Here is an 11,663-nt window from a genome sequence, read left to right as displayed (position 1 = left end):
GAAGGCAGTGGAGAGTCAGCTAGCAAGAAGTAGATCCAAACCCTTTGTAAATTAATCGCAGGAAGAGAGAGCCCGTCACCTTTACCATATTCTATTGGTTAGAAGCAAGTCTCTAGACCACTCCCACTCAAGGGGAGGGGCTTGTACCACAAGGGTGTGCATACCAGGAGGGGGTCATGGGGGGCCACCTAAGAAGCCTGCCTCCTACAGATAAAAACAAGAATTCACCAGGGTAATCCACAATCTACTACAGTGGGTTTTTCATTTTTAATTTCAGTGCCTAATGAGAGCCTTAGAATAAAGATAATGTTATAGAAAATATAGAAGTAAAACATTCCTCGTTTATATGCAGGACTACCTATTGCTCCCAGTGGCTTTAGGATAACAAACCAAAACAAAACAAAATCCCTAGAGTTAGGAACCAAGTCAGTGCTCCTAAGAGGTGAGGTGCAAAATCGTGGCTGATTAGCAAAAATCAGTTCTGACATGTATTTATCCTTTCTCCCTCCCAAGACCCCACTAAAATGAGAGTGAATGAATGTCAAAGATTTCCCATTTTACCCTTGCCATTTGGCCCAAGTTAAGAGGTAGCATCTGTGAGGTGGACAAGGGAATTCGACACATTTCTGGAAAGAGGAAAGCAGGAGCAGCGGCCGGGCAGCAGGAGCCTCAGCTTCAAATTCATGTGGAAGGAGCTTAGCCAAAAGGGTTCTGAGCGGGGAAAGGCTCAGGCCTAAGATCAGAGTTAGTGCCATGGGGGTAAACACGACAGCTTAGTCGAAATTCTATATAATGAAACAGCCAAGCCCGCTTTGGGACCTCTCTGCACAGCTGCAAGCTGCCCACAGGCAGACCTATAGAAAGGAAAGGAAGCTAACTGAGACAGATAGCAGATGAAGCATCTCCTCTCCCTCTCCAGCCTCACCAAAACCACAGTGAAGAAAGCTTTGTGAAAGTCTTAATCCACAAAGGCAAAGAGAACATAAGAGGATTCAGCAGTGGACAAGGTTGTTTAACAAAGTGTTCAAAGGTGGAGTGTAACCAACCAAGGAGAAGTCTTAACCTAAGACACTGCAGAGGGAGATGCAGACAGAAAATGAGCGAGTCCTCACACAGACTCAGTACGTAAGGGCAACAGGAAGGCAGGAGGGGACCAGAAACTGGGGTAGGTAAAAGTTTCTACACAGAAGGGTGGGATACAGGTCCCCATGAAGCCCCATACAGCTTGGCTACCTCCCCTCTGCCAGCGGCAGAAGACCAGGGGGCAAGTGTAGCCCCAGGCTCAGGGACCCGAATCAGAGCAGAGGGCCAGGGGGAGAGAAAAGGTCAGGTCAGTGGCCAGGACTCCGAGAGCCCCGGCTCCTTCCTGTTCCTTGTTCCCAGGAAGCCTACAGGCAGGTTACCTGGCTCAGGTACAGTCTCCCACTCAGGTGGGGAGCAGAGGACTCATCTCTGGAGAAACTGATCACCCCAGAGAAAAGACCCCTGCACAGTGATATTTAGGGCCCCATGAAAAAGCCCACTTGCCACCCAATACCCTCACAGCAGAGACTAGCAGGCGAGAGACCACTCATGAATGTCTTTCTCTGAAATAGGGGGCCAAACATTTTGAGTAAGGGGTTACTCTTTTCCTCCTTCTCCATCTGCGCTCGCTTTTTCCTGTCGAATGGTTTTGCAGCTGCCACATCCTGTCCTGCTGACCATCCATTCCAGAGTCTGGTCTTTGAATGGCAGTTTGGGGCCCTGGCCTGGGGGGGACATAGGAATGTCACAGATCCAGGCCGGAACAAGTGGGATGGTTTGGCTTAACGAGTTTGCCTCCTTGGGCCTCCATCTTTCTCAAAGCCACAGCCAGGTACACAACTGGTGCCCATCTCCGCTGAACTCTCAGCCACCACTGCCAGGCTCTAGGTGCAGCCGACCCACAGTTCGATCTTGCCCAACGTTCTGCATTTTTGTTTTATTTATAACCCATGGGCTTATTTATCTTGTTTTTGAACCAGCCTTTTTTTCTGTCTTTTTATATTTTGTGTTCCCTTTTTACATTATACGTTTGGAGCCGAGAAGCTGATCAAGTCATGAGTTCATGGTACCATCTTGATGGAACCCCACATTTTGGTTTCTAGTACTATTTTACACCAAAAAGAACCAGGGCTCCTAGTGGAGTAGTTGATTCTGTGTTTGGGCAAGAGAACTAGTGTTGGGACTAGATGTCATGGAGACCGTCAAGTATATCTGGAGAGGTGACAAGAGAGTCGAGTTGAAGGGGCCAAAACTGTGACAAGCATCAAAAAGAAAACAATGATCATTGTCACTGGGACCAGCTGAGTTGGAGTGAGGCCCTGAGTCCATGATGACATTCAGAAGGTACAAAAAACAGAAAATGTGCCAAAGTCAAGTCACATGCTCCGATCTGAGTCAGCTGATTGGTGCTTGACTCGTGCAGCATGGACCACAGGAAAGTGACCTTGAAAGTGACTATGAAACTTAAACCAACCTCAGAATCAGAGGGACGTGGAGAAAAGGGTATTTAAAACTAGACTCATGGGGGAGAGTGTAGGGAAATTGAGCAGAGGTAATAACTTTGGGCACTGACTCAATTTTTTTCCCCAAGATGAGGCTGGGGCCTTGTTGTTGCCAAGTTCAGCTGAAGATCAAGAAGTACCTGCTATTTGTAAGCATTCCTCTGAACGGAAGCACGTAGATCTTTAGCCTAAGTTTTTCCAGAAGGATGATGTGAGCCCCAATATAGAAGGGCAATGGGGTAGCAACAGCTGCGCTTTCCAGATCCAGTGAGGTCCCACCTTACATAAAGTCTTGAGCCCCACTGGGGACCTTGGGTGACAAAGGGAGTCATATCTGCTCTTCAGTTCCAAAATAATTTGTAGCTTTGGCTAATTTTATCAGGAACTTACTACAGCGTGTAGAGGTAGGGAGTCTTCCTGCTTGTCTAATTTAACTTGAAACACTTAAGAGTAAGAAAAAAAAAATGAGGATATAGTAAAAACAAGGATCAGTAATTAGAATCCCTAGGGTGAAAGAGCTGTATGAGGGAGAAATAGTTGTACTACATTATACCATTTTGTTCTGGAGTAAACAGCATTTAGATCATCATAGTGATATAAACAGTTTTCTTGCTTTTCAGTTTTTTGAATAAACCTTTAGAAAAGTACAGACTTCATTATGGTTACAAAATAGAACATAAATGGTTTTTTTAAAAAAAAAAAAAAAAACAACACTATGATCATGTAAAAGCAAAAGGGCAGATGCCCAGAGTTAGGAGATGGAAAAGTGTAAAAAGAGCTGGAAGAACAGACAGTGAAGCTCATAGATCCAGTTCGCAGAGTGGGGAGGCAAGGGGTCCTGCCCAATGCTAAGGCTGGTAAAACAAGAACCTTTTTGAAGGGCAATTGAGTAGAATCTGTTGGGATTTTAAAGTCTATCTGGAGGGATCCGAAAGAAACCAGCAACAACAGTCGCCTCTAGAAGGTGATCAGAATGCCTGAGGAACAAAAGAGGGGGGCTTTCACTGTGGACCCTTCCTGTCTTGGACTTCTAAACCGTTTTTACAACTTTGAAATAAAAATAAAGGTGCATAGTCAACCGTCCAACTCCAGGACTGCCCCCTCCCAGAAGAGCAGCATCGGTGCACAAGACCTGACCAAGAGCCTCAACCAGCAAACTGTTGGACACAAATACAATGCCCGTTAGGACAAAGATGGTTGTGTTACAGGACAGCCATGACATGGGCTATCACACACTAAAGAATTCACTGGACCTATGTTGACGAACATGGGAAGGTGTCCCTATTAATATCTCATTTAATGAGATGAGTTGCTCAATATGTGTAAGATCTCATTTTTAGTACATTTTAAAATTATATGTACATAAGATTTATACACACAAAAATAGTCTGGAAGGACAGCAAACTGAACAGCAGTTACTTCTGGGGATAAGAGCGGGGAGAACAATTTCAACTAGAGATGTCTTATTGGAATTTATTATGAGACGTCTGTATAACGTGTGGACTTTTGTCGATAATTTCCTCAAAGTATAGCTTTGGTGCTGAGGGTAGTGAGTTCAGCTGATGAACTCCAGGGAGGAGATGCTCTGCCACCTCTGCCTCCCTCGGGAAGAAGCCCGGTGAGAGCAAGGCCTGATCCACAACCAAGTCATTTCCATGTCAAAAGCATCAAGACTGCACTGATGGGTCCTATCTGGACCTTCAGGTGTTCAAAAAAGTGGGCAGCAAGCCCTTGTCTGACCATGATGAGCTCAAGATCAGGGGGTCCCTCTATGATCATGGAACTCAAGAAACCCCAGGTAATGTTTCTCGAATGAATGATTGCCCAGAACACTGTCCCCAGGAGCCGGTTCCTGAAGCCGGTCCAACCTGCAGGCTCAGCTGTTGGCTCCACAGCAACTGCTCAAAGAAACCCAGGCCAAAAGGGTGCTGTGAGGCAACTGACCGAGGGCTGAAGCCTGTGATCCCCTGACGAGGACTCAGCCACCCACCAGAAGTGTGGCTGTCTTGGTTAATGACACAGACAATTCTCAAAACCAGCAAGGTCATGGAACGTCCGCCCCTGTCTGGACCTAGAGGGTCTGTGGGGCCTAGAGGCCTTTTGTCTGGAGGACAGTAATTTTGGACACATCCACGCCAACACCACCCACAGCTGCTGACTGTTTATTGCACAAGAAACTGGCAATACCAAGGCAAGGGGGTGGGCATTACAAAACAATCTGGTGACCAACTCAGAGCTACCAAAGGGCATTCCGTACAGACACCTCAGTTATATACACGTATGTACACACCCACACCCACATGACAACACTCTGCACGCGCATGAGCCTGAGGCTCCCAAACCCCGCAAGGCAGCTTTGCACCCCAACCCCCAACATGGTGAGACACCGCAGGGAAGCACTGCCAACGATTCGAGGGAAGAAGAAAGGTTGGGCTGCAGTGAGCTGAGCCACCCGAATCAGCACACACCAGAGCCAACATAGGCCAGGGGGAAGGACGAGGACCTGGGAGCACGCGACTGTCCTCAGAAGACCACGTAGCCAGTATGAGGGCCTGCATGGGGGCCCAGCACAATCACCACTCCAGCATCCTAGAGGAGAGTATTCGCCCGGAAGATCTCAACACACAGCGGGATGCCCACGGCAGAGGCTGGCAGGAGCTCCAGCAATCAAGTCAGACAGCGGGCAGCAGCTCAGGGCCCTTCTGCTGGCTTCCAAGAGCATCGTTTCCTCTGTGCAGGTAAAGCTGCACTTCTAGGCAGAGTGAACACACTCTACAGTAGCTGAGGTGCACTTCATTCTCAACCCAGACGCATGTGCCGCCTGGAGGTCCGGGGGCTTGGCAGGTCAGCCCCACGTGCCCCATCACCCCATCTAGCAAAGGGAGTTGTCTACTGGAGGCGGAGAGGTCGGGGTGCCACTCAGGACAACAACCCCCTTCCCTCTCTGTCAAGGGTCGGAGACAAGGCTGCTGGGAAGCTGAGCCGCCGGGTCAGGCCTGCCTGAGCTCGTAGAACTGCTAAGCAGGTTCCTAAGGGGAGCAGCTGTTTGGGAAATTCTTGGACCAACAGTGCTGGGTCCCTCAGGGTCCCAGCCATGCCTGGCGCACCAGCTCCTTGACAGGAAGTAGTGACAGCAGCATACCAACAACAGAGCACAAAGCAGCCCTACACACAAAATGTTTCAAGTGTATGTAAATGGGAAAAGAAAGTCTGAGGGGGTTTGCCGTTTCCATCCGCAACACCCAAGCAGCTGGTACGACCCTTTGTCTGCTGGAAAGAACCAACTGGCCAGCAATGAGTGGAGGGAGGGGCCATGCTGCTCAGCCTCTGCAGCTGGAGACGGCTAGCGAGGGACGAGCGGTGACCTTGATCTGGAGCTCCGCTCCCTCAGACCTTCATTTATACAGATCACTGGAAAAGTTCTATACAAAACAGAACCTCTTTTACTGACAAAGACCGTGGGCTTTGTTAGCCCGGAACACCTACCCCAAGTGGTCGGTCTCCTTCTCACCTAACAAGCCCATGAGGCCTAGGGCTGCGGCATGGTGCGCCCCACCTTGCACACTCACACACACCTAGGATTGGTCTCAGGGGAGAAGGAGGGTGAGCTCTACAGACAGGGTCAGCCCTCCAGACTTTGCAATGGTTGATGGGGCCAAGAGTGACATGGGGGCTTTATTCCAGACTGCCACCAGTGGGTAGGAGGGTGGGGTGGGCAGGGCCTCTTGAGGTCAGGCTCTGCTGCCACCAGCCTGATGACAGTGTGGTCCTATGCAGGGCCACCATCCACAGGGGCCTCCCGGGCTGTGCGGCCAGCAGCTTCTCGGGCAGGCAGGACTCAAGACTACATATGTGCTGGGGGCGTGGGAAGGGGCAGCCTGAGTTACTCCTGTCCAAAGCCCTCGGTCTCCTCGACAGCATACAGCAGCTTCTCCTTCAGCTGTTCGTAGCTCTTGTATGGTGGCAGATCCAGCCGGTTGAAACTGTTGAGAAAGGAGAGCAGGGCAGTCAGCACAGGGAGGTCAGAGCTCTAACAGCCACAGCGTGGGGTCAAAAGAGTTCCCAGACTGTGGCTCGACCACAATGCCAGCCAGCCAGACGCCAGAACAGGGTCCCTGAAGGCTGTGCTGTGTCCCTGGACCATGAAGGGGTCAGAGGAGGCAGGGCTGCAAGGGAAATGGGGAACCACAGGCAGGGGGGACTCAGGACAGCAGCTCTTTGCTGACTGGAATAACAGTGTTTCAGTATTTCATATCCGGTACTGCCGTCAGGGCACATAACTGCTGTCACAATTCCCAAAAGATCAGAGGCCCAGGCCCAGAAGCCCCTCCTCCCCAAACCCCAGAACTACACACAAGTTGCCTGGGTCAAGGCCCCGAAGCCACCTTGCCCACAGGGCTGCCCTCAGTGGCTCATCGGGTCTCAGGTTCTGGCCACCTCCCACCAAAACCAGCACACTCACCAGGTGTGGCTTCTGGGCAGCCAGGTTTCCTTGCCAACCTTGTCAATGCAAAACTTCTGTGGTCCATTGCTACCTGTTACCCAAAGAAAAACATATTGTATATAACAGGATGGTCCGACCCTCCGACTCCACCACAGATGGTTCAGCCCCCTTCCCCTGACTTGCTTCCAGGGAAGACACTAGGTTCTGCTCCCGCTTTGAGCTGTCCTCCTCTCCACCCAAGGGTGCAAGCAGGGCAAGTGAAGACATACCAATGAGTTCAGTGAATCCCCCAACAGGCAGGCGGCAGGTCCCAGTGACAAACTGCAGCAGCCGGATTCTCTTCTCGTTGTCCATCTCCTTCACCACCTGGAACCCCGCAAGCCAAGGCAGAGTCAGGGCCCCCATGGCCCAGCACTTTGCCCTGACATGTAACTCTCCAGTCAGCCAGGGCGCCTCTTTAGGGCTGAGAACATGGAGCCCAGGCTGGGTGGGAAGGTGACAGCCAGTACCTGGAAAACCCCAAAGCTGCTCTAAGAGGCTGTGCTCATAGACCATTCCCACCAATCTATGTGACATCTCTTGGTCTCAGGGACACCCCAGGTCAGGTAGTCTCCTTTCCATGCAAGTTCCACTTCTAAAAACACACTAAGGGTCTTCCCTGGTGGCTCAGTGGTTAAGAATCCGCCTGCCAATGCAGGGGACACGGGTGCGAGCCCTGGTCCGGGAGGATGCCACACGCCATGGAGCAGCTAAGCCCGTGTGCCACAACTACTGAGTCCACACACCGTAACTCTGAAGCCCGCGCGCCTAGAGCCTGTGCTCCACAACAAGAGAAGCCCGCACACCAAACAAAGAGTAGCCCCCACTCACTGCAACTAGCGAAAAGTCTGCACGCAGCAACAAAGACCCAATGCACCCAAAAAATAATTAATTAATTAAAAAAAATGCTAAGGATGAGACTGACTGCTTAATAGGTATGAGGTTTGTTTCTTTTTTTTTGGCTGTACTGCATGGCTTGTGGGATCTTAGTTCCCCAACCAGGGATTGAACCAGAGCCCTCATCTGGGCCCTCGGCAGTGAGAGCTCGGAGTCCTAACCACTGGACTGCCAGGGAATTCCCTGTATGAGGTTTCTTTTTAAGGGAGATGAAATGTGCTGGAATTTGATAGTGGTGATGGTTCCACAACGTTGTCAAAAGCCACTGTAAAAGCCACTGAACTGTATACCTTAAAATGCTTAAATTAACATGGTGAAGTTTTATGGTATGTGAATTTTACCTCCATAGAAAACCTATATACGCTCATTCTTTTTTATGTATGCTATACTTCAAAAGGACAACAACGACAAGACCCACTCATATAAAGGAATCGATTCACTGTATCCAGGACATCAAGCTCTTTCAGTTTCTCTGGAGCAAGCCCAGGCTTTCCCACCCCACCTGGCTGGAAGGAGACCACGCGACCCATGAGAGCTCTCCCTCCTGCCTAAACCACCCCCCGTCCACACACACACACACCAGCATTGGGAGCTGGCCCACCGCTGACACCTCCTGTCAAATGCAGTGGCCACGACCCAGCTGCAACAGCTCCTTTTGTCCCAAGGTTGGGTTTTTCATCTCCTTTTGCAAGTTGGGGGAGGAGAGGAGAGTGTCAAAGACGAGGGAGGTGATAACACAAGCGTCCTCAAGCTTGGGGTCGAATCAGGTCTCGCTTTCTGTGGGGACGGCTCAAACATCCCTGCCCAGACCCTCACCCTGACTGCAGGGACCAGACCCAGTACCCACCTGCCAGAACCACTGGATCTGCTTGCTGTTCTTGGTATAGTGCCGGTAGATAGTGTTCTTCTGCCAGTCGCTCATGTCTATCTCCTGCATGCCGCACAGCATCAGCTGCGGTGGACAGAGAGGGTGTCAGGCACCCGGCGCCAGCCCTTTCCCCATGGTGCGCTGTGCCTCATCCACTCCCTGGCAGATGAAAGCATCCCACACATCTTCAACTATTTCTGCGGGCAGTTTTAATAGTATGGGTAACACGTGGACCCCCTGCAGACAAGGGCCCAGGTGAGGGCAGGTGCGAGACCCAAGTCCATGTTATTCGCCCGCTGCCACCGTCCTGGGAGAGCGCAGGGCTTTACTGGTGAGTCGCTGTGGGTGCGCGGCGAGGCTATCAAAAGGCAGGGCAGCCCCAGGGGCAGGGGTTCAGGGTCCCAACAACCTCAGCCCTCACCTCCAGCTCTTTCTCGTCAAAGTAGCGCAACCACTCCAGGGGGGCCACCTCGTTGAAGCCATCCAGGAAGGCCTTGGTCTGCTCTTCCACGCCTCGGGTGAAACGCCAGTCAGTCAGCAGCCTGAAACCAAGACCGGCCGTCGGAGGAGCCCAAGATGCACTGCCTAGGAGGCCACCGCCAGGGCCTGCCAGGGGGCTGCTATCGGCAGCTGAGAGTTGACCTCGGGCAGGCGGGACTCCCAGGCTGCGGCCGGCCCCAAGAGCACAGCCTTTAAAACCTCAGAGTAACCCGGCAACACTTGAATCTTCGAAATCCCCCCCTTCTGCTCCTCTCACCACTGCTGACTGAACCTCAGACGAGTGGAGGTTAAAAGACGAGACCAAGGGACCTGAAGAAATGGGCACATTCATGCACAACCTCACGTGCGAGAGTGGGTTTAAGCGGGCAGGACGCAGACACCCTGTGAGTTAGGAGGAAGAAGGGGGATGCGCCGAAGCTTTATGCCTCTTCAAAGAAATTCAGCCTCGCGGTCTTGAAGTCTACCACTCGGGAACAAAGGGCACCCGGGAGTTGGCACACAGGGCCTCGGGCTCTGGCTGCCCCGGCTCTGCTCAGCACGTGGCTGGCCATGGCAGCCATCTGAGGTCAAGGCAAAGTGAGAGGTTCTTTCCATCCCTCGTGACCCAGGGGCCACGCGTAGGGGCCTGGCTGAAGAGGGTGCCCCAGGATAAGAGCGGGAGACCCTTTCTCTGCAGCCAGCTGTGTCTCTGCTCCCCTTTATCCAGGCCCCTGGCTCCCCAGTGCTTGAAACTCACATGATGTACTCTTCCTTGTTCTCCTCTGTCACTCGGATGCTCTCACCACCTTCCTTCAGCTCATGGGTTGTCACCTTGCCCAGGATCTCCATGTCCTGGATGAAGTACAGCTCTAAGCCGCACTCTTCCAGATTGTTCTCTCTGGGGGCACGAGAGACCAAGAGGGAAGATGTCTGTCTTAGAAGGGTCTTCCCTCCCTCCTGCTGCATCACTCACTTTTAGTGCCCGTGGGACGCGAGGACTCACAGGTGGCCTAGAACCCAGAAAGGCGTCACGGGACATCTCCCTGATGCAAGGAGAGAATTCCAGAGCTGCCCTGCAGGGGGACCTAGAAGCTGTGCATCCACCCGCACTATGACCCACCCTGAAACTCCCTCTTCTCCCAGCACAGGGCGATGGAGGGGACCCACTTGATCCAGATGATAGATTTGTAGAATTCGGGGTCGATGGATTCCAGGTCTTTCAGGGTTGGTCTCTTGTTTAGCATCCGCTTGTAGAAAGGGAGGGTGAAGCCTGTATCGATGAACTTTCCATGGTACAGAGCCTGAGGAAGGAAGAGACATGGCAGAGAGATCTGGTTTTCCGAGGATGCCCCATATCAGCTACTGCCCAGCTACTGCAACCTGCCCTCCTGAGCATCCGGCCGCCCCAGGGGCCTGAAGGCAAAGTCTGCAGCACTCTTGGCCCCACCTGCAAACCTCGGCGATGAGCAGAGCTGGCCGCTCAGGAACTCACCTCTGGCCCACTGCCTGCCTGCCGGCTCCCTGCTCTAGCAGAGATCTGCCCCCAGGCGTACAGAGACGACTCATTCAGCACAGCTCCAGGTGGTGGCCCTGACTCACTGCTGCTCTGAGCTGGGCAGCGGAGGCAGCCAAAAATAATGCAGACGCGGCTGCTGGCGGGCCAGTGGTGAGTAATAGTCTAGGGTTTTACTGGTCTGTCCTGTCCGCTGCAGGGCCAGGCGGGTCTCTAGACCGGGGAAGAATGTGCCCACTTCCTGAGCCCAGCACCTTGGCCAAGAACTTCCAGACAAAGGGAAGGGACATATTTAGTCATGGGCTCTTGGGTCCTCCTGAGAGGGAAGCGGGGCAGACACTCACTCGGGAGGTCAGGGGAAGAAGTGAAGGAAAGCTAGCAGTGAAACCTCTCAAACTACCAAATGCGGCAGCGGGACCGTGGCCCTCACGGGCTCCCGTCTCCATCCTGGTTCTTGATGCTCGTGAGACACTCAACAGGACACTCAACAATATTCACACTGTGCTCCTATTCCTACATAAATACAAATACCTAACTCCCCCTTCCCTACTTTGCCCTCCTCCTGACAGATGCCTCCTACATCTTGCACCAACCGGTCTACTAGGGTTCTATTCTCAGCTAGTGTAGATTCCAAATCCCCTTCCAGAAGGCCTGAGTCTCAGTCGGACATTCCCAAACGCTGCCACCCAGCTTGTGGCAACACCCAGAGACAGGCAGCAGGTGGGCTGTGCCCGTCATGCCCCACCCCCAACAGGGCAAGCGCTGAATGTTAAGTGAAGACTTTGATCCAGGGACGCTGGGCTTTCGCTTGACAAATCCTACACAAGTCAACACGAAAACCTTCTCAGCACCCTGGGGTGGCCACTGAGAGAGCTCTGAACTATTTCCAGAACTCTC

The 11,663-nt window shown here is 52.2% G+C and overlaps 1 protein-coding gene across 3 annotated transcripts in view; it reads right to left on the bottom strand.

The window, feature by feature from the left end:
- Window positions 1-4,671: 4,671 nt before the first annotated feature.
- The window catches only part of WWP2 (WW domain containing E3 ubiquitin protein ligase 2), a 145,827-nt gene continuing 138,835 nt past the window's right edge, over window positions 4,672-11,663 (bottom strand). For all 3 annotated transcript variants that reach the window (XM_060130350.1, XM_060130352.1, XM_060130353.1), the window contains 7 exons: window positions 10,421-10,554; window positions 10,011-10,151; window positions 9,195-9,315; window positions 8,753-8,857; window positions 7,239-7,335; window positions 6,988-7,060; window positions 4,672-6,508 (listed from right to left, as the gene is read on the bottom strand). In XM_060130350.1, coding sequence (XP_059986333.1) covers window positions 6,409-6,508; window positions 6,988-7,060; window positions 7,239-7,335; window positions 8,753-8,857; window positions 9,195-9,315; window positions 10,011-10,151; window positions 10,421-10,554 — 771 coding nt within the window. In that variant the 3' untranslated portion in view covers window positions 4,672-6,408. The remainder of the gene's footprint in view (window positions 6,509-6,987; window positions 7,061-7,238; window positions 7,336-8,752; window positions 8,858-9,194; window positions 9,316-10,010; window positions 10,152-10,420; window positions 10,555-11,663) is intronic.

The sequence above is a fragment of the Lagenorhynchus albirostris genome, chromosome 19 (genome assembly GCF_949774975.1).
Source record: "Lagenorhynchus albirostris chromosome 19, mLagAlb1.1, whole genome shotgun sequence".
Classification (NCBI taxonomy): Eukaryota; Metazoa; Chordata; class Mammalia; order Artiodactyla; family Delphinidae; genus Lagenorhynchus; species Lagenorhynchus albirostris.
This window is presented reverse-complemented; position numbering and strand designations above follow the sequence as displayed.